The sequence below is a fragment of the Mizuhopecten yessoensis genome, unplaced genomic scaffold (genome assembly GCF_002113885.1).
Source record: "Mizuhopecten yessoensis strain PY_sf001 unplaced genomic scaffold, ASM211388v2 scaffold10921, whole genome shotgun sequence".
Lineage (NCBI taxonomy): Eukaryota > Metazoa > Mollusca > Bivalvia > Pectinida > Pectinidae > Mizuhopecten > Mizuhopecten yessoensis.
In genome coordinates, this window is record NW_018408788.1 from 246445 (window position 1) to 268947 (window position 22503).

Below are 22503 nucleotides of genomic sequence, written 5' to 3' on the forward strand. Positions count from 1 at the left end.
CAGGTCGTGGTACGAGGTCCTACAAGACGTTTTGATGAGAAGGTAGACGTTTTACTAAGTTAATATAAAAAGACTGATTTCTCAAGCTGTTTATGTTTCGAAAATACATGTATGTGTTAGTATTTCATGTGTCATGTGAATGGAAACAAGTGTGCTGATTTGATAACGTTTTTTTTATCGTATTTGGTAAATGTATTATCTTGATTCGTCTTTTAGCATATGGATATCGATTTTAATATTGTATGTTGATGCTTTACATTATGATTTGTACGAGTATCATATGTTAAATGATGAATTATTCACTCTTAGTATTTCTTGATAAGGGACATACATTCCGATCAATCGTTGTTTAATTACTAATGTAATTTAATTTTGACTATTCACCTTGATGAATGTGTAAGGTTATATGCCGCAACCATCGTGCTTTTCTCCAATGAGGGCCGCGGATTATTTCTCCTCTATATAATCAGTTCCTTTTTGCGTGCTTTCACATTAATGAAACGAAGCGTAATGAATTACAAAAAGAACATCTTCTCGCGCCTGGTGACGTCCTGAACCGGAAATAGTATCCACATGAAAGTGATCTGCGTAAGAACATACTCTGTCATCAACAATTCAATATAAAGTTACAAAACAATATTGCGATGAAATCTACACCAAGCGTAAATGGGCATGTAGAGAAGCCAATGACGATAGACTTGTTTTAAAAGATTGTTTTCTACATAGTTTTAAGGATCATGGTATTCTTCGTGCAAATCTTCTATTTGTTTACGTTTGTCACAGACCGAGGAACGATCATTGAGTCTATAGTTAAAAGTCATTTGGAAATTTCCATGTTTTGTTGACTTTTTATAAATGGAGAAATACATAAGGTACATGTAGTAGTACATAGATAGTAAACAGTTGATCACACAATGTTTTCACGCTTTGTCGCTCGAACGATTTTCTCATCGCTCGCACATGGTTAATATCTCGTGTCCACCTGCGGTAGTTTCTCGATTTTATTCCCGTGCTTGCAATGAGACAAATGTTCTCACGACAAACCTTGAAAACACAGTGTGAACTTTATACTTATCATAAAAGACGCACGATATCATACAACGATGATGTGTTCGTAGACACAAATACCTAGGTGAAACAACAGCCATTCTTTTAATTAATAAGGAAACATATACTGCAATGGTTTGGTTGTAACAATCCTTTATAATCTTCAATTCAATCACTTGTTTTTAACTTTTGCGAGATTGACGACACTGAATTGGAGGAGAGGAGTCACCATTTTTCACACAACCCTCCACGCAGTAAGGAAGCTCTATACTACAGACGAGTATTTGAGAATTTCTATACAGGACAGGGTCATTTGATAACGTACTCTTTAGATCCCTCCGCCAGGACACTCAAACATTACAAACAGTGACGTCATCTATGACCGTTCTGATAATATAATATACTATATTTCTTTTGGTGAATTCAACATTTAGCTCTTTGCTATAATATAGACTTTTAGAAACACACTGTCCATGTTATCGCAATTTTATTTTGTATTTATATACACGCTTTTAACTGCTTTCTCACTTTAGATATTTGCATGAGGTAAAAGAAAGATATCCTTGTTCACTAAATCTAGTTACTCCAGATGATATAGCATAGAAAAATGACCGAGTTCTGACGAATCGAAGTTTTACGATCGTCGGCGTGGCACACGTGTGAGAGTAGAACTCGAAGAGTTCGTGAAGCGTCTTCAGATATTACCTCTAAAATGAACCTGTAGTAGGCGACATCAGAAAATGTTATTCCACAGGGGCTCGGTTTCAGGATACTTTCGATTAATAATAAACCTAAACACACCAGTAAATAAAAGCAACACTTTTTATCGAATCCGGTGTTTATACACATTCTAAAACCTTATAAAAAATATTGAGGGTATAAAAAAGCTCGGTACCCTCCCTCAGTTTTCATAAGGTTTTAGAGTGTGCATAAACACCAGATAAAAAGTGTTGCTTTTATTTACTGGTGTGTATAGGTTTAGGACTAACTGAATGTATCCGAAAACCGAGCCCCTATGTGTTATTCATATGAATATGATACAACTATGTACCTAACTTCTGCTAGATATTTTAAAAATTGACCGAGTTATGATAAATTGAATTTTTACGACTGGTGGCGTGGCACACGTGTGTAAAGAAATCTACAGATCATGAAGCGTCTTCAAACTATATCTTAAATTAATCTAAAACGTTATCGACATCAGAAGATATGTAATCATATGACTATAACACACTTTATTGGATGCACAAAACCAATAAAAAAAAGGTCAAAACTGGTAAAATTTAATCCAAACTCTTGTTGGTCATTTGATATCGGATACATCCTCTTGCGTTTGGTATTGCAGGCTTACCGGTGACGTTTTTCTGTTCCGGTCTTTTTCAACCAATCAGAATTTTAAGATAGAAACCCGTTTTAAGATAAAAACACTTCAAACCATAAAGAATACGTTTGCAAAGTTCACGTAAATAAGATACGATTTGAAACATATTTGTTTATTCCCGAAGAGATGTTTAAAACGGCGATTGTTCAGCTTCTTATCAATAATAACCAATCAGAGCGTCGCAAATTTTAAAGTGCGTTCTGGACGATGTAAAGAAAAAAGATCGCATAGTATTGTAGTTTCGTTTTTGTTACTATATATAGCTTTTTACTTGAACTATATATATACCACGCGTACGATATAAAAAACGCTATGAACAATCCGATCTTTCAGTTAGTTCAACATATTGGTAAAACACAATCTCATTTCGATTCAATTTTATACTTTTTAAATATTTTGTTCTCTGATGCATCGTTCTTGTTATAGGGACCACGGAACCAAATCAAAAATAGATTGTGGGTTTTTCCCTTTTGGGCTGAAGATTTAATAGAAAGGTGAATGCCTCGGGGCCTGCTGGTTGGATACTAAGGTGGCAGAAGTTTCAAAGTTTTATGTGTGGGTTGAGAAATATATATAGATGTAATATGTATAAAAAATAAATTAAAAAAATCAAGTCTGGTTTTGTCTGGGTGAGTTTATTAAGTGTGTAATTTATTATAAATTTTGTTCGATTTTTGGTGCCGAATTTAATACAAGATGGCAGCCCCCATATAAAAAAAGTTCAAATTGGCAGAATTTTGAAATATTTTTTTTACAGTTGTGTGAGATGCCATTCTTCAAAATGAGGTCAGGTAAACCAGTGTGGATAACCCCATTTAACCAGGACAGTGGTAAACGTTAACACTATCGTCTATGGAAAATCATTTGGTTCCGCGGTCCCTATAGAGTAATAATTATAGGATTGTAAAAGATATTAATTTCTCACTCTCCCGGCTATCTGCAACAACACATCACAGTCGTACGTATTAGGGACACATTTTCCATTTTCAATCCTCTCTCAGAATTTTCTCGCGTGTTCGTAAATATGGTGTTTTATTTTTACATATATCATACTGTTCGTTCAAATAGTTATTCGTTTGTTAATCCGTAATGATCCTTTTTGTCCTAAAATTTCAAAAGAAAACTAAAAAAAGACTTCACGCAGAAAGAAACTAAAATGTTAAAATTGGTACAAAGAATATTAATACTCATGTATATATTACATAATTAATGCAAACTTAAAATTTTATCATAGAGGGTAATTTCCTGTATTTACTAAACATGATAACAGAGAGGAAGTTGTCCTCTCCCGACTGCGCATAGGCCGTTCCTACGTCACACATACATGTAGTTACATTTTATGCCTTGTTGTCATCTATGTGATCAGCCATTTACAGTTAAACATTTTATGATTGAATGCCCTAATTTCAAATTTAAAAAAATGACAGGATTCTATAATGTACCGTATATGAAAAGTTATTTGATACCGTTTCTGTGCAATCAGCAATGATTACTTACGCTCCATCAATCATTATAATAAAAAATGATATTTTTTGCAATCAATTCGTTCTCTGTTGTTGTTTGTTTTTTACATGTGTACGCCTTTAAACCGGTTTTTCTTAACACCACTACATTATTTAACAACCCTAAACATTACAGATAGTGCCCATCTTGTCTATGGTCAAGTGTCACCTTGACTATGTTTTACCCGATCTTACCTGAGTGTTCCTGCGCAATGTGTTCTGTTCTTTCTTAAATATGAAATGTATTCTTGTAACTAAAGTTTTGATTTTAGATTACTACAATGTATTTTAAGCAACAAGATGGTATAACGGGCACATGCTTTGAATTGAAACAAAGTTGAATAGATTGGTTGTACAGATATATTTAGTAATAATGTACTATTTTGTGTAATATTATGAATTTGTTTCAAAATCATTTAGGCGTATATCTGTGTATACATATACACTCAGATGATGAATGTCAACACAAAAAGTGACGGTGAGGTTATTCTTAATACCTTTTATTTCAAATACTACATAAATATATCAATTGTCTCTCATCATGGAAAATGACGGTTTGAGTCATTCTGATTACCCCCCTTTTCGTTGTGAACGAGAATGGCTTGCCATGGTTAGAGTTGCCAAATGGTCCAAATATACTGTCAGAACTACGTTAGGGAAGCATTATATAAGGTCGAAAGTATTATAAAGTACCCGGAGTAGTAAGAACGCTGCACGTACTCTACCTGGTACAAGGGCCAGTAGGAAAGAGAATAAAGCTGACGTGAAATCAAGCGCAGTGTTGTCAATGCTATGAATAGGTATTTAAAAGCATTTACGTGACAAGTTTGTTTGTTTTTGGAACACAAATGAAGTGATATTTATTTTTTGTAAATGAACATATAAATAAGTATCGAAAAGCATTTACGCTACTAGTATGTTTGTATTTGGAACACGAATGAGGTTACATGTATATTGTTTTGTAAACATAGTTTATGGACATTATGGACAAAGTGAAAACTGAAAAGGTCATTTATTCGCGTTGTAAACATTGCGCGAGCAGGCGAGGTTATACATGTATGTCTTCTCTTTAGGACAACACGATTATGGAAATACTTTTATTCATACAAATTTCAGAGACTTGGGACAAGGCATTATTTATTACCGGAATATGTCCGGTAAATTACTAAAACAAAAGTGTGCATGCTCTTTCGCCATGAAAAAATATGTCCCATGCTTACAGTTTTGTAATAAGAGAATAGATACTTGCAAAAATATGTTATCATAAAAAAGTTTGTTTACAAATATGCTTACATCTCCTAGTAAATTAGAGTTAACATCGTATGCATACGTACTCTATATCATCTATGATTGGGCTACCTGTACATGTATTGCATTTGCCAGAAATGTTTATTGTGTGTGATGACTAACCTTGACTTACTTAGTGTGAGAAACGTTTGGAAAAGGTAGAAAGGGTTAGTATCCAGGGACATTAACTGCGTGGTCTTGAATAAACATAAAAAAGCAAGTAATAGATTTTAATAATAAATTTAATAATTTTGTCTTAATAACAACTTATCTCTGCATGCATGCTCTTTATAAAACATAAGAAAAAGTGTTCAATCCCATAAATATGTCTTTTGAAAAGAAAGTTTGTTCTGTGGTCGTGTAATAGAATTAAAAAATAATGTCGATTTGACCTGGTCTCATTTCGGTAATACATATTTCCTAGTCCTGTACATTTGAACATGAATAAGTATAGCTAAGGTTATTTTATCAGTTGCAACAAGTACTTAGAGATTGTTCGAATTCCTCCCCTCTCTTGGCCCCCCTTTGCCACATTGTTGTGTTTATAAATGAAACTGCATCGTTTTGAAATCGTCACCTGGCGTTATCGGATCTATATTTAATTTGAGCTTCCCGTAACAATCAACTGGTCACACTTGACATTCGGATTTGGCTATAAATATGGGGATAGCAAGAAAACAGAACGGGCACAAACGATTGATTAAAGGAAATGTTGTTTTTAACGACATGTCTCTTTAATCGAGAGTACATCGTCTTCCAGGAGCTCCAAATTGATGCGACAGTCAATACAACATGATTACCGACTGTATGTACTGATTAGATCAACTAGTTTCTATTTAAAACCGGTGATATATAACCTCTAACAAAATTCAATATTATGATGACAGAAAATAGGTTTCATGTCATTTCCTGAGCGCGAAATGTTTACTTACGTCCTTTAATACATCGTGTGATATCTTTGATTGCAGTTCAAAGTCCTTCATGTGTAACGTACTATAAAGCAGACATAAATCTTCTCACTGGAACGGACAGTTACCTCACCCTAACATTGCGAGCTACGTGAAATACATTATAAGTGGTGTATCATGGATATTCAGTGATAACCAGCTAATCCTGCCATACCACCACGTACTATCCAGGTCGATGTGAGTGATATCAGTGCGCGAACTCCAAATTATACCGATCAAATGTTAATGGGCCATTCTTGTTCCAGCTGACTTTCAAGCAAACATGTGTGGTATATGGGCAGTATTTGGTAGCAGTGGTGATATTTTCACACATTGCAAGGCGGCATTCAAAATAGCTCATCGTGGACCCGATGCCTTTCGATTAGAAAGCATTTACCAATTCCCGTCATGTTGCCTTGGATTTCATCGTCTTGCTATACTTGACGCTCAACATGGGATGCAGCCAATGCGAGTGCCTCAGTATCCTCACGTTTGGCTTATCTACAACGGAGAGATTTATAATCACGCAAATGTAAGTTTAATTGTCGACTAAATGAGTATTTATACTGTATAATTAAATCTTATTTTCCATGCATATACAAGCGTTGTTTCAAAAAATGTTTTGGGCAATCATGTTAAAGATGAACGAAAGACAAGTATACTGTTGATGTCTGATATTTACCATCGTATTGCATTGGCATTATATAATCCTACCATTATATAGCACTCATTTAGTCTATGAAAACCACAAGATGATTGTTGACGTCATAATGGTTACGTTGGATACACCTGATCCTCCTGGACTAATGGCTGTCGTATTGTTTTAACAAGTTTATACGATAAGTACATTATAAGAACTTACTTCTGAATAACAATAAATGATGTTTCTATTACATAAACCTATTCCGAAAATGGTGAATATACCTGAAAAGAACGAACTGCTGTTAGTTGGCACTCATATGCCATATGAATGCCAACTAAAAGCAGTTCAATGATCGACATGAATACACCAATAGAGCTATTTCGTTCTTATTTGACTCATCGGTGATGCTTTGGGCAATATGTTATGGATTGAACAGTTTAGGTCTATAGTTTCATTTCTTTCTTTAAATCTTCTTTACACAGCTACAGCAGGAGTTTAATTTCCATTACGCCACTAAATGTGACGGAGAGTCCATTATTCACCTCTACGCCCAGGGCGGGATAGAGTTCGCGGCCAAACATTTGGACGGAGTGTTCGCTTTCTGCCTCCTTGACACGGCCAACAGAAAAGTGTACCTCGGCCGGGACACATTCGGGGTCAAACCGCTATTTCGTATTCTGAAGGAGGACGGCTTTTTATCAGCGTGCTCTGAAGTCAAAGGTGTGTAACTATACCTGCATAGATACGATAATTAATCGGTTACGTAATTAAGATTTAATTATCCTATTTTAGTAAGTATTCACCAGGACACAAGGGGGAACGATAATTTCGATTTAGTGATCGTTAACATATGTTATTCACATGAATATGTTTATTGACTTGAGAATTCCATGGGTTTCGGATAACACGAACGCTATTGCAATAGGGCTGGTTTCGTCATATTTGATGTCTGTCCATACTCCATTACCAATTGAGTATGTTTTTACCTTAATGGCTGTGATTTGAATTCCCCGATAACTTCGTTGAGAGTAATCATCTCCCGAACACTGTACAGCTCCTAGTGTGTTATTTTCCTACCTCCATGATTTTATGAATTTGGAATGCAACATTGGTTTAAAATACATGTAATATTGTAACTTTATTCATTTTCGTACAAATACATGTTAATGTTCGCTTTAACCAGATACATGTAATATACTGAAATCACTCTATGTTTAAATAAATGCTTATTTCTATGAACATTCTGCTTATCTTGCAATTAATGTCGTATTATAAAGATTAACATCAATAAACGGGGTTCTTAGGTACTTATTAGTTACAATAAGTGGATAAGTGCTAAGAGAGCATGCTAATTAACCATGTGTTACAGATGAAAATAATTCGTTACGATTAACATTTTCAGGACATTTTTTAGTAAATTTATATATAAACAAATGACAAGAGTTTCTTAGTACCTCCCTAGCGCTTTCAGGGACCGCAGAACCGAATGATTTTCCATAGACGATAGTGTTAACGTTTACCACTGTCCTAGTTAAATGGGGTTATCCACACTAGTTCACTTGCCCTCATTCTGAAGAATGTCATCTCACACACCTGTAAAAAAGAATGTTAATTTTGACCTGTGCTGTGGTGGTGAGATTTGTGCACTGGGGGCCTGTTCGTTTATGCGGAACAACCGGTTTGACAATTTATAAATGTAAGAATTTCGGGTATAAATCCTGGCGGACCTGCAAATGTATTTGCAGGCCTTGCATGGCTTTGTCATGGCTCGCCTGAAAGCAGTATCAGATTACTAGGTCCGACCTTATTTAATAAATAAACAACTTTGGTCCGACCGGTTTGACCGTTTAAACAAAAACGGTCTGGGTTTGAGCGTTTTAGCAACTCGGATTGAGGTCTGAGGAGTGTTTGTTTCACACGCGTAAGGATTCAAGTGTTTTCGTGACTCTGATTCGAGAGAGCACATGAGTACATTAGCGTATCCGGTTGAAACGGTTGAACCGGTTGAACCTGTAAAGAAACCGACAGTCACAGATCTGGACCGAGGCTGACCTCAGGAAAATTTGGCACGTGTTGATTTAGGGTCCAGACGTACCTGGCCGAAACTAAATTGCTGACTATTGCCAGTTTGCGTTATTTCTTTCTAAAACAATGTCAAGTCACATGTAGTTTTTAAGATACGTTATGTAATTCAGTGGACGGATGAAAGAAGTTCACACTTAATGTTCTTGAAACACTGTTTTTCATTCTCCGAAGCGGTGCATTTTTAGCTCTGCTTATAGAACGGTCCAAGTGCGTTCGTTTATCGTCGAAAATTTCTTGCGTCACACGTACCGTTTCAACCGGGATACGCGAATGTAGCCCAGATGAAGACTGTCAAGCATTAACGCTGTCTGTATGGTCTAGCTTTTTATATTTTGTAAGTTCAAGGAAGAAGTAAATACATATAAACCGTATGAGTGATGAAGTATAACGTAATATGACATATCGTGCTTAGGTTGATAACGGTAATAAACCATCGTTGCTACCACGGACGTGGCTCTGAGACGAGACGATATGTGAACTTTGTATGCTTATCAAACATTTCTGTTACACAGCATGCTATTTCTGGTGTATTTGTTTATGAAATGGCTGTGTGACAATAATTCGCGCTGTGTCAAAATATTATCCAATCCTGTGTAAGGGAAATAACTCTTACGTTGGTAAAGTCGCATTGAGAAATATAATACAAATATATTCCAAGAACATTTGTGAGATTTTGTGATGAATTGTATATTCAATGACAGTAAATAAAGTCACTACATTTATTAATAATAATTATTATTATGAATAAAAAATAAATAAAAATAAAAGGAGTACAATGTCTCTTTTCTCCATGCATGTTTTCCCACTACTGTTAAGTATCCTTCATTTCACAAGCACAAAATGCACCTATTCTTTATTACCCATTCACCGATTGCCATTTTGCACGTACATGCTCATGTCACATCATTGGAGGATGCTAATTAATGACTATTGTAACAATGCGTCACAAAAGAGGGGGGAAAAAGAGGAGAGGGAGAAATGTTTTAATGCATCATTTAAGAGGTGATTTATTTTGGAAATTCCAAAGGCAACATCATTACATGACCTGATTTTCAATTAGCAGAATACATAACACATATCTGAGGTATTATAGTAGATATTGATGCTCAACGTGTTACTGAAGCAATTAAATTTAAAGTGGTGAGCGGCTTTAATGTCAGACTGACATAATTCTAGTTTCTACATAATATTTCTATTAACCCTTAGACTGCCACATGGATGATATGGGCCGATCTGATTCCTAGGCCAATCCGCTTTTAACGAACTTTGATGTCACGCTCGGCCATGTCCATGACGTCATCAATTCATGTGACATGAGACGATCTGGAAACTGTTTGTTCTGTGAGGCGATTTGTGTTCAAATTTCAATCAATGCAAAACACTACATCGGTATCGCAGATGCGCATATCGTATACCAATGGAAAGCTGAGAACATAATCTTGAAGCTCATATATATACGATGCATGCTTTCCCCGTTCTTTGAAATACCCGTCCATAGATAAGATAAGTTTGGATAAAATTTTACCAATGTTACAGAAGAAGAAGGGTTTGAAGATTTAAATCTGCAAATCTCCTTTTGATCCCTCATCCTCCCCACCTAAAGGGACCACATCCACCATTTATACAAAATTAAGTCCCCTTGGCCAAAGATCCGGGCAAAATTTGGATAAAATCCCTTAACCCTACGGTAAGAGATGGATTTAAAAAAAGAATCCTCTATTTCCTTTATTGGGCCCACTCTTCTGCCCCAAGGGGGGCCACATCCATCATTGACACAAAATTGAGTCTCCTTGGCCTAAGGATGCTCCTGACCGAAGGGGCGCCACACCCACCATTTACACCAAATGGAGTCCCTTTGGCCAAATGATGCTCAAGACTAAATTAGAATAAAATCCCTCCGTCCCTATGGTAAAAGAAGGTGCCACACCCACCATTTATAAAAAAATTGAGAACTCTTAGCCTAAAGATGTTTCAGGCCAAATTTAGTCAAAATCTACTGAGCTTTTCAGGACTAGTAGCGTTTTAAAGGAAGAGTTGACGGACGGATGAGGGACGCTGCGGTATGGCATCAGCTCACTATATATATACAAAAATAAATCTGCTCAACCATTGCAATATTTTGAATATTTATATTTCTTTCTTCTTCTTCCTTATATTTCCTAGCGCCTTGCTTTGAAACACCTCATTTTTGGCTGGCTTTAATGTTGAGCGTTCGCCCAGGTGAGGAAGGCAATGTGTTTCTGTCCCCAGGTCGGGACATACCAAAGTCCTTAAACATAGTAGTTGTTGTTACAATGTACCTGCTTTTAGGGTAATGGAAACAACTGGTTCACCCGTCGTCAGTATAATGTGACCTGGCAGAATGCTGTGCTCGGTGTCTTCGGCATGGTATTTCAGCGCGATAGAACTATAAAGTCGTCATCAGATCTGCGCTATTATAAGGAAACAAATACACCGACATACTCCCACTCCTGCGCACACACATGCAAGCACGCACACACAACAAACATGAGGCACATCCTAACACAAATGAAACAGACAATCTTATCTTATATTCATTAAAGCCAGCTTGAAAAGAAATTGAAAGGTAGAAGTATAACGTAGATCATTTTAAAGCTGTTTTTGCATTGTTGATGGCACGAATTGGTTATAAATGCAACTGATATATATCATGATGATTTATGTTTGTTATTTTGTATTGAATAGTGAAAAGAAGCTCTCAAAATCATTGTAATTCTAGGGTTGGGAGATAACCCAACTGCAACCGTCGAACAATTCCTACCCGGACACGTAGAGACGTATAATCTCGACTCCATAGGACGAGCTACATTTGTTGAGCGGACAAGGTTCCATAAAATAGGGGACGCCCCGGCATACAAAACAGTGGTAAACCCTACAGGTAGGACTAATTACATGTCATTAACCTATTACTTAGCTCACATTGTCGGAAGAAAATCACTCTTGTATTTTGTATAATTTATAGTATATGGTTCAGTATTATTGATATGATTGATCATAGACTTTTGAAAGGGCCTGTTTCCAGTAATGTTAATTCTCCATAGGAACCTGCCCCCGTATAATTTCTTATCTAGCTCAACTACTGTTTTTTTCTTTTCCGAAGAATAATTTTACACCTTTCCGACACCCAGATTTCATAATTTCAGTGAAAATGTATTTTTATAAAGTTGTCAATTTCAGCATCAAAGACATAAGTTCGTAAATAAAAGAAGGTTATCTCGAAATTGTAATTCGCAACATAGTATAAATTTCTTTTGATAAATATTTCCAAAACATCGTGTTTATTCATAAAACATAAAAAAAAATATTCTCGGATGAAAATGCACTTGCAGAGACACAATTATGAAGAAAAATGCCATAAAATTGCAATTTTCTCCCGTTATATAGTTTTGGATGCAAATTTCCATCAGAAAATCGGATAGAGCTTTACTTGTTTCATATGTGTACCAAAAATCAGCTAATTCCATGTGGTGGAACGTTCTCATATCGCCGCCTGAATGTGGTTGTAAATTGAAAGAAAAGGGGAAATGAGTAACAACCTTGTCTGAAACCCTATTATATAGCTTATTATATACAAACTTTTATATTGAATATCAGAGCGGATATTTTCATGACAGTTTTATGATGTGTAACGACTAAATAAACAGTATCGATATAAAGATTTACACTGAGGACACCCTGATACATGAATACTGTTCTATCTCAAGTTGTCCTCTTCTGAATTTTCTGATCGTGTGGCCTTGTACATTTATCCGTATCTTCTTGTCTTTGTCTATACGTTTACGGAATCATTGACTCGACGCTAGCTATTCTTGTCTCACTTTCCTTGTTTTATTGTCCCATCTCCAAAGCGTTGTGGCTCTGTCAGGGTTGGGACCCTGACTTGTCTCACTTTCTTTGTGCCTGCCGACCACGCCACATCGAATAGATAGATTATCCATATGAAATACTTTATTTTGTTCTAAGTAATCAATCAATTCTGCGCTTCTTGGAGGTATTGAATGTGATTTATTATATTGTCTTGTTATTTTGTGTAATTAGTTGTTCGTTATTTATCACACATTTTCGCATAATTGTACCAAACTACTAAGTATTAGCTGTTTACAGCAATCATCGGTGGCTTGCTATTTTGTTACTTTATCGACGCTTCATAAACCAATCGTTATTGTTTCAAGATGGAGGGTAAATGTGTTGGAGAAGGGTGTCAAGTATACTTCAAGAAACGTAGTGGCAATAAGAACAGAAGTGCACGCAATGTAAATAGTCCACAATATAAATGGCTCCTAGATACGCTGGTGCAACAAGGATTGATGTCAGCAAAGGAACAAGCACTTATTTGCCAGAAGTGCTACATGAAGTATCTTCGGAACAAAAATCAGCCTGAACCTGAACCCGAGCAGAACCAGGAAATAGAGGAAGAAGACGACTCCCCGTCCCATATCCTGCCGTTGCTGACCCTTCATGATCTTTTGAATGGATCATCTTCACACAAAAAATGCTGTCTCTGTCTTGTTACCTTTGCAAGAAATGGAACAAAATCATCAGTCTTACCAAAACGTGCAAGACATCACCTGATCTATTCACACAAACTGTGGTGTCCCACCTCATCCCGCGTCTGCTCCATTCACCTTATTGGTAACGACTTAGATCCGTCTACAGAGGTTGTCCTTGATGGTAGAGGTTCCTTGGAATCTCAGTTACCATCAAAATCGTCCGAAATCATTAATGACCTCCTAGAGGTGTCGCACGTCCTTTCACAGAACCAGTCTGCGTTTACAATAAGCTTTTCTTCTCTTGATGACTCGGCATGCATGGCCTGGACAGGTTGGTCCAAAGATCAGTTCCTCGAAATCCACTCGCACTGTTCCCCATATCTTTCATCTGGTATATATACCAAGACTACACACGATGCTCTATTACTGTTCTGGGTAAAACTGAAAACCGACATTTCCTGGAGTCAGTGTTCTTCTCTTTTTGGAATTTCCAAGTCAAGTGTGTCCAAAACTTTCCACTCCATAGTACAGGCATTAGACACATCGATAGTCCCACAATTTCTAGGTCCGGATCACTTGACAAGAGAACAGTTGCTCGGGCACAATACTGTCTTTTCAGAAGCATTTTTTGGAGATAAAGCCACTGCCATATTAGATGGCACCTATATTTATATCCAGAAAAGCTCCGACCACAAGCTCCAGAGAATGTCCTACTGTGGCCAGAAGAAGAGAAACTATCTCAAATTCATGAGCATCGCCTTACCAGATGGCTACATTCTGGACACAGTAGGACCATTCACTGGCAGCGAAAATGATGCTACAATTACAAAAAAAGTCATGGACAAGCTAGTTACTTGGCTACAACCAGACGACAACGTTGTCGTTGACCGAGGTTTTAGAGATGTCCTACCAGTTCTCGAAGCCTCTGGCCTCAATGCTAGCATGCCGTCATACCTGAAACCCGGTCAAAGTCAACATTCTGACGTCCAAGCAAATCTTGACAGAACTATCACCAAATCGAGGTGGATTGTGGAATCCTATCATGGTCGTCTGAAACACTGGACGTTCTTCCGAACGCAATTGGTGTCTAACAGCTTTATCAATGTCATCGAGGCTTTGCTTCGAACCGTCACAGCCTGTCTGAATGGTATTAGAGGACCGATCTACCAGAGATCTCCAGAGAGAGATGCCAAAGATAGGCTAATGGCTGAACGTATGAAGGACCGTTTGACAACACCGAATGGTTTAGCTCAGAGAGTCAAGACAGATCCGGATCTATCTAGACGGGCAAGGTCCGAGTTTGTCAAGATGGATGCATCTTCCGTACTGTTTCCCCGTCTCGATCTTGATTACTTGAGAACCATTACGTGTGGAACGTATCAGATATCTCTGGCTCCTGGTTACATCGCCGAACATTTAAGTGATGACGGAGACTATGAGGTGTGGCTTTACCAGCACTCCCCAGACCTTCTCCGATGTCAAATACATTCTCGACACAAAAGCCAAACGAAATATAACGTTTGGATACGGTTCACCGTTTCACCCGATGTTGAGGCCCCAATAAAGGACTACTACTGCCAGTGCCCAGTTGGAGAGAGAACGATGGGAATGTGTGCGCACATCTCCAGTATCTTGTACTACCTTGGGTATTACAGGACGCTGGAAAACCCTCGACCATTACAACCACAGGTAAAGAAATTCCGACAAAACTTGAAATAGTTTTCCATGCGGCAACGGAGTGCATATGTCGAAAGTATGTTTGGGGCTCGATATGAAAGATCCCCGTTACCATGTGACTAACCAAACTTATAAATATAGGTATTATACAATCGCCCGTAGCTATGAACACTCCCGTAAATGCGAAAACCAACCAAAATCATAAGGAACACGTTTTGTTTGTTGTTCTGTCTATTTGTCAGCCAATGTCTTCAACCACGGGGACTTGTGAAGTAGCCATCTTGGATTTTTTTTATGAAAAAGTGTTTCTCTCACTTTTTTTCATATCTGTGTACATATTCTCAACATACCGAGCAAATACTCTCGTTTTTTTGTTAATTATCTAAAGAAAGTCGAAAATCGGCAATTCAACCATAGGCTAATTCAACCCAACATTTGAAAATGTTCCACCACTTACATTTTGATGATTTTTCCTCTCATCAATAGCATATTACGTACTGTTTAATAGGATAAAAATTGGTTTGCATCCAACGCCCATAAAAGGGTGTATTCTCTAAAAAACACAGTTTTTGTGTCTAAAATGTTATCATCAAAAATGGCATTTTTGAGATTGTTTCTTCCATAAAACAGCCAAATGGCGCGATGGAAACATGATTTTTTGTCACAATCATGCCATGAATGTATTCTTTACGATGACTATCATTTGATTAGATTTTCATTAATATTTTACATAATATGCACATTTTATCAACACTTAGACAGCTTCTGAAAGGTACAACTTTGAGGAGCCATAAAAAAACAAACTAAGTGACCTAAATCTTTATACTTTATAGATTTGTGACCACAACGGCATGGGCAATGCACCATCAACAGGAAATTTGAATCAGAGAAGGGGCCGTTTTGGAAACCGGCCCTTTGAATAATTATACTAGTTTCTATGTTTTCATTTAAAATACAAAGAAAAAGAAAACTACAAAATTATGATTGCCGATTCCTGTGTCCTTTCCCAATATTATTTAAAATCTAATCTCATGAATTTTATAAATGTTAAGTATCATAATAAGAAATGCAATATCGAAAAATCATTTCGTACTCTTGCATTGATCTGTTTTAATAATACGACACGTTAACGACTATTTATTTAATCACAGATAAAAATATTAAATCCAGCATCAGGACCCTGTTTGAGGCTGCTGTAAAGAAGAGAATGATGGCAGATCGTCGTATTGGATGTCTACTGTCAGGTAAGTTTCGTATACAATGAATGTTTTGTATAAATTAATTCCTATTTTTTTGTCATTGTTTGTCAATATTTACGTGATATTAAAATTAAAATAATAAATTGGCAATCGATTCCTCTTTTATATAGTAAATATTTCAGTGGCTATCAAAATGTAGCGATTCGAATACGTTAAACGTTAAAAGCAATGATTTGTTATATTTAGTGCAACAGCTGTTTGGAAAAGCAGTAGAAACATTTGTATGTTTAATCCAATAGATCGGCTGATATTTAATTTCCATTCAAGTTTCATCATTCTCCGATACATTGACAGTTCATAAGATAGCAGTATATGTTGTTTAAGTTCAATTATTTGTGTTTTATGATGTTTAAACCATTTTGAAATATACATTCACTCAGACTCAAAATCATAGAGACATTATTAAAAAAAACATGTAACAGGCATGGTGTGATAAATAAAAAAGCAAAAGCAAATAATTTACCAAAGGGTATGGTTACGTATATAGTATATATTATGATGAAATCACTAAAAAAAAAAAGACAACTTGGATCACAAACAGAAAAAACACTTCTGTGATAGTATTAACATGGAGATAAATTCCAGCTCCAAATTTGATTGTTTACCCGACTAGTATTCTAAACTCCTATTTTCAAAACATATATTTTACGTTACAGGTGGTCTTGACTCGAGTTTGACTGCGGCCACGTTGGTGAAATTAGCTAAAGAACAGAACCTACCATACCCTGTACAGACGTTTTCTATCGGAATGAAGGACAGTCCCGATCTGGTGGCGGCCAGAAAGGTACAAGCCCATAATTCTACGGTAGATCACTGTAATATTCGTGAAAACTTACTTTCTGAGAACTGTGAAGTTTTGATTTGCGATACGTAGCAGTAGTACTACTATGTTAATAGATCAGATCTGTCTTATTAAATATTCGCGATATACTTTGAATCACGATAAATCCTCTTTATAAGATAACGTGAAAATATAGATTTGCGGTATTTAAAAAAATGCGGGATATCCCGTCATGGATGTAACTGTCACTTTCAGGCCAACCATGAAAGATAACATTAACAAAGAGAACTGTAAATAATACAGACGGCAAAGAGACCAGATACAGCATCACGCCAAAAGTATTTGTGGAGTCTCCAAATATATTCTAAATTTTATGTATTCTTATAATTTCACACATTTGTGTTGCCTGGTTTCCGAGGTATGACAAGTTATTCATAAAATATCGACTCTACTGTGCCATGTTGATTAATCATGAATACATTTATTTTTTCTCACATTACCATAGTTAATAGTTCCACCTTATCGCCTGTCAGAATGATCACAAATTTACATGGTTTCTAGTTTTCTGTATCATTTTTTCAGGTCAAAGCAAATGAAATAAATAAATAAATATCCGGCCAATTGTAAACTATATCCATCTGTCTCGAAATCTTAATTCGGACATATTTGATCAGATGTGATTCACCATTTTGTTCATGTTGGTAAACATTATTACCAAACTTATTTTAATAGGCATATTAAAGTGCTTTGTGTTTATAATGAATTTCATACCGTAACTTCCCGTGTATTGACTGCAGGCAATACATTATTCTTAAATGTACTCTGCAGGCTATCTGATGAACAGGGCAATTTTACTTTTTTTTTAAGAAAACTTTTAAAAATGCGGGAAATGCGATATTTTCGAGATCCATAACTTCGAAAAATTCTTCAATCATTAAAAAATCAAAACTAATTTTTGAAATTTATATTAACGAAACTATTAAGCATCGCCTCTATCGAGTACTTAGTGAAGAGCGAGGGGTCGCCGTTGCTGTTGACATCAGTATAATGAATGGTGCTTTTGGTGTATCAAAAACATAAAGCAAAACAAACTATAAGATATGTAATTAAAAGAAAACATCATTACTAACATTGTTGCATATCCAGTAAAGTACATGAGAACTACATGTAACTGACTTTGGAAGTGTACCTGGTTTATAATAGTTTTTTTAGGTAAACCAGAAGGCACTCTACAGACTTTGTTTACAAAACATCATAATTTGAGGTTTTGCGAACAATATAACGGTGCCGGTAATACGCAAGCAATTACGATACTGTAACCGCAATTGTTCATTGGAAAAAAGCACGATTTTCGTTCTTACATCCATGCTCTTATTTTTCTTTTTTCTTTCCCATTAGGTTGCTAAACACCTGGAAACGGAGCACCACGAGATAGTTTTTAAACCTGAGGAAGGGATCGCCGCCATTGAAAGTGTCATATACCACCTGGAGAGTTATGACATCACCACCGTTAGGTCATCTGTCGGTGGGTATTTCTTTGTGAGGTTCCTCCAAAAATGATGAACGTAGCACACGCAAAGTGCCGGTGAATCCGCGATACTTCAGTATCTGTGTTCTAAATGGAAACAGTTCGTTTGTTGGTCAATAGAATGACTACAAGAGACATTATTTTATTTTACAAACAGGCTAAGCAGTTGTGCAGTCGCTGTTGTGGTGGCTATATAAACGGGGTTCTATTTAATTTCATCAAATAACTTCTTTTTGTAACGGTTAATTGTAGGAATATTAAAGTTATACGGTGATTAGCCATACTAATAGGGCATATTCGCAAAAGTTTAAAAAAGAGGTTCAGTAGTGCAGAATGAACTTTCATCTATATACTACTTTATACCACCCACCGGTAGCATGATAAATCCATAATCATTAGTTGTTAGTATGACATTACTCAAGAAGTTGAAAATGACTTCCGAAGAACTTGAAAACGGATTTTCCTATTTCCTGGCATTTGGGAACGTATTTTCTCAAAAACAAACGTCTGCTCGCGCCAGGTGACGTCCTAAACCTGAAGTGATAACCACACAAAAGTGATTCGCGAAAGAAAATAAACAAATAAATATAAAGTCATTAACAAATATTGTGAGGATAATTATACCGTTTCGAGCTTAAATGTGCATATAGAAAAGCTAATGGCGAAAATGGTTGTTTTAAACATATTTTCTACACAGTTTTAAGGTTCATTATATTTCTCCGCGCAAATCTTCTATTTATTGACGTTTGTCACAGACCGAGGATTTGCGATCATTGACCATTAAGCTTAGAAGTCATTTGAAAAAACGAGGTGCTAAGTTGACTTTTTCAAAAGGAGAAATATAAAAGGTAGTACATGTATACTAGTATATAGATGAATAACATTTTATCAAACGGTATTTTGAGGGTTTGTCGTGAATACAATTTTCTCATTGGATAAAATCAAGAGGCCACCGCAGGTGGAGTCGAGCTTATACCTGTACGTGCGATTTAAATAATCTATAAATATCGTCGACAAATGTTGTATATTGTTGTACACAGGGTTATACCTAGTAAGTAAATACATCAAGCAGAAGACGGATACAACAATCATTTTGTCTGGAGAGGGAGCAGACGAGATCGCACAAGGCTACATATACTTTCACAACGCGCCCTCTGTTGTGGACGGGAATGAGGAGAGCAGCCGACTCTGTAAAGACCTATATATGTATGACGTACTCAGAGGTGACAGGTCCACGTCGGCTTGGGGGTAAGGAATTACATTCATAAATAAGCAATAAATAACTTCCCATCAAGATAAGATGATAATTAGATGGAAAAAGATTGTGGGGAGGGAGAGGGGGGGGGGGGGGGGTCAGCAAAGGCACTTCTTTTATAAAATTTGGAGTCAAGGTAAATTTACACAAGAAATGCGTTCTGGACGTGATTTTCAGGTCTAGATACATTTCTGAGATTCGATGCTACATGAAGAGTATGAATATGTTTATTAAAAAAGTCTGGCAATAAGTTTCAAAATTAATGTTACAGACTTGAGATACGAGTTCCCTTTCTTGATCATCAATTCAGCAGTTACTACCTCTCATTAGAACCTGAAATGAAGGCGCCCAAGTACGGCATAGAGAAACATTTGCTGCGGTCTGCTTTTGACAAAACGGGGTTACTTCCGGCAGAGATTCTATGGCGGCCAAAGGAGAACTTTAGTGACGGCTTGTCCTCTCAGACAAGGTCGTGGTACGAGTATATACAAGACTTTGTTGATGAGCAAGTAAGCGTTTTACTGAATCAGTATATATAATTCAATAGAAGACGGATCACTCAAGCTTGTTATATTTCGGAAATATGTATTAGTATTTCATGATTCACGTGCATGAAAAACAAAGTGTCCTGATTTGATATGGTATGACCAAAGGAAATGACAGATGTGGAACCCTGAACATTTTGGACCAATGGTTTTGCTGACACTTTTTGTATGGGTCAGTGTTTTTTCAAACAAAACGTTTAAGCAAAACGTTCGGTAAATGTATTATCTTGGTTTCCTCTTTCAGTATTTTAACATTATAAGTTGATACTATGATTTGTACGAATTTGATTAACAGCAGAAACACTGACTTTCATGTTAAATGATGAATGCATCACATTCTTGATGAGCGACATTAATTTAGATCAATCGTTTTTTATTTAATATTTTAATTGAATTGTGTAAGGTTATTTGTTGCAACCATTGTCTTATTCTCAAATGAGGGCCGCGAATTATTTCTCCTCTATAGAATCAGTCTATTAATGATTTCACATTAATGGTGCGTAGCGTAATGAATTCAAAAAAGGAACATTTTCTCGCGACTGGTGACGTCCTGAACCGGAAATAATATCCGCATGAAAATGATCCGCGTGAGAACATACTCTGTAATAAACAAATCAATATAACGTTACAAAACAATGGATGGTTTTCAAAATAGTTTTCAATGAGCATGGTATTCTTCCGCGCACATCTTCTGTTTGTTTACGTTTGTCACAGACCGAGGATCGATCATTGAGCTTACAACTAAACGGCATGTGGACAATCCCATGATTTTGTGACCTCTATGAATGGAGAATTATATAAGGTAGTACAAAGGTGATAAACAGTTTATCAAACAATGTTTTCAGGCTTTGTGGCTCGAACAATTTTCTTATCGCTCGTACATGGATAATATCGCGAGTCCACCTGCGACTCTGCGGTGACCTTTCGATCTTATTCCCGTGTTCGCAATCAGAAAAGTGTTCTCACGACAAACCGTGACAACACAGAATGACAATCTATAAGCAACAATGATGAGTGTGTAAATGCAAATACCTAGGTGAAACAACGGTCATTCCTTAAAGTTATAAAGAAACATCCATACTGCAATGATTTGGCTGTAACAATCTATTACATCCTATTGATAAACAAAATATGTTTTCCTCACATTTGGCAGATAGACGACACTGAATTGGAGGAGAGTAGTCACCGTTTTCCACACAACCTTCCACGCAGTAAGGAAGCTCTATACTACAGACGAGTATTTGAGAAGTTCTATACAGGACAGGGTCATTTATTACCGTACTACTGGATGCCCAAGTGGTCAACATCTTCAGATCCCTCCGCCAGGACACTCAAACACTACAAACAGTGACGTCATCAACCACTGTCTTGATTATATAAAATATACATATATATATATTAAGCATAAAGTGCAAAGTCGTTTTTTCCGATTGAATAATTTGGTGTTTTTTTTGTGAGTACAACATTTAGCTCTTTGCTATAATTTTGACTATTGGCAACTCACTGTCCAAGTAATCGCAATATTATTTTGTACATGCGTTAAACTCCTATATCACTTTAGATTTCTTTTCAGTAAAAGAATGGTTATTTGAATTTGAAACATATGGAGTAACCAATTCCTTAGTAATATATGGACTTTCATATCAGTTCAAAATATGGGTGAAAAACGATCTCATTTTCGATTCAACTATTAGCCTTTTTTATTTTGTTCTCTCATGCATTGTTCTTGTTATAGGTTAATAATGATAATGATAGAATTGTATTCCTATGATTGTGTCTCACTCTCCATGCTACCTGCAAAAATACATCACAGACGTTCTTATTAGGACATGTATTTAATGTTTATGCCCCTATCAGATTTTTCTCACATATTTACGTCAGTCACCTCTTTGTCAGGATTTGAAAATATAAAATACGATTCACATATGCTATATTATTTATAATACTGTTCGTGCAATTAGAATGTTTATTCCGAAATGGCCATTTTAGGTCTAAAATGTCAAAAAGAAAATCAAAATGCCATCACACATATCAAAAGAAAGTAAGGTTAAAATT

The 22503-nt window shown here is 36.3% G+C and overlaps 1 protein-coding gene across 1 annotated transcript; it reads left to right on the forward strand.

The window, feature by feature from the left end:
- The first annotated feature begins 6443 nt into the window (after positions 1 to 6443).
- Positions 6444 to 21960, forward strand: LOC110463731 (asparagine synthetase [glutamine-hydrolyzing]-like). The gene is made up of 9 exons (XM_021518552.1): positions 6444 to 6696; positions 7290 to 7527; positions 11633 to 11791; positions 16232 to 16324; positions 16996 to 17123; positions 18519 to 18645; positions 19689 to 19896; positions 20175 to 20412; positions 21602 to 21960. The coding sequence occupies exons 1-9, from the start codon at positions 6448 to 6450 to the stop codon at positions 21797 to 21799; spliced, it is 1638 nt and encodes a 545-aa protein (XP_021374227.1). The 5' UTR covers positions 6444 to 6447; the 3' UTR covers positions 21800 to 21960.
- The last annotated feature ends 543 nt before the right edge of the window (positions 21961 to 22503 follow it).

What these genes read in the sequence shown, in the direction of transcription:
- LOC110463731 (XM_021518552.1), top strand. Translation starts at nt 6,448, where the DNA reads ATGTGTGGTATATGGGCAGTATTTGGTAGCAGTGGTGATATTTTCACA. An exon ending in AACAGTGGTAAACCCTACAG is followed by an intron (nt 11,792 to 16,231) that starts GTAGGACTAATT and finishes ATTTAATCACAG; the next exon opens with ATAAAAATATTAAATCCAGC. An exon ending in ATCTGGTGGCGGCCAGAAAG is followed by an intron (nt 17,124 to 18,518) that starts GTACAAGCCCAT and finishes CTTTCCCATTAG; the next exon opens with GTTGCTAAACACCTGGAAAC.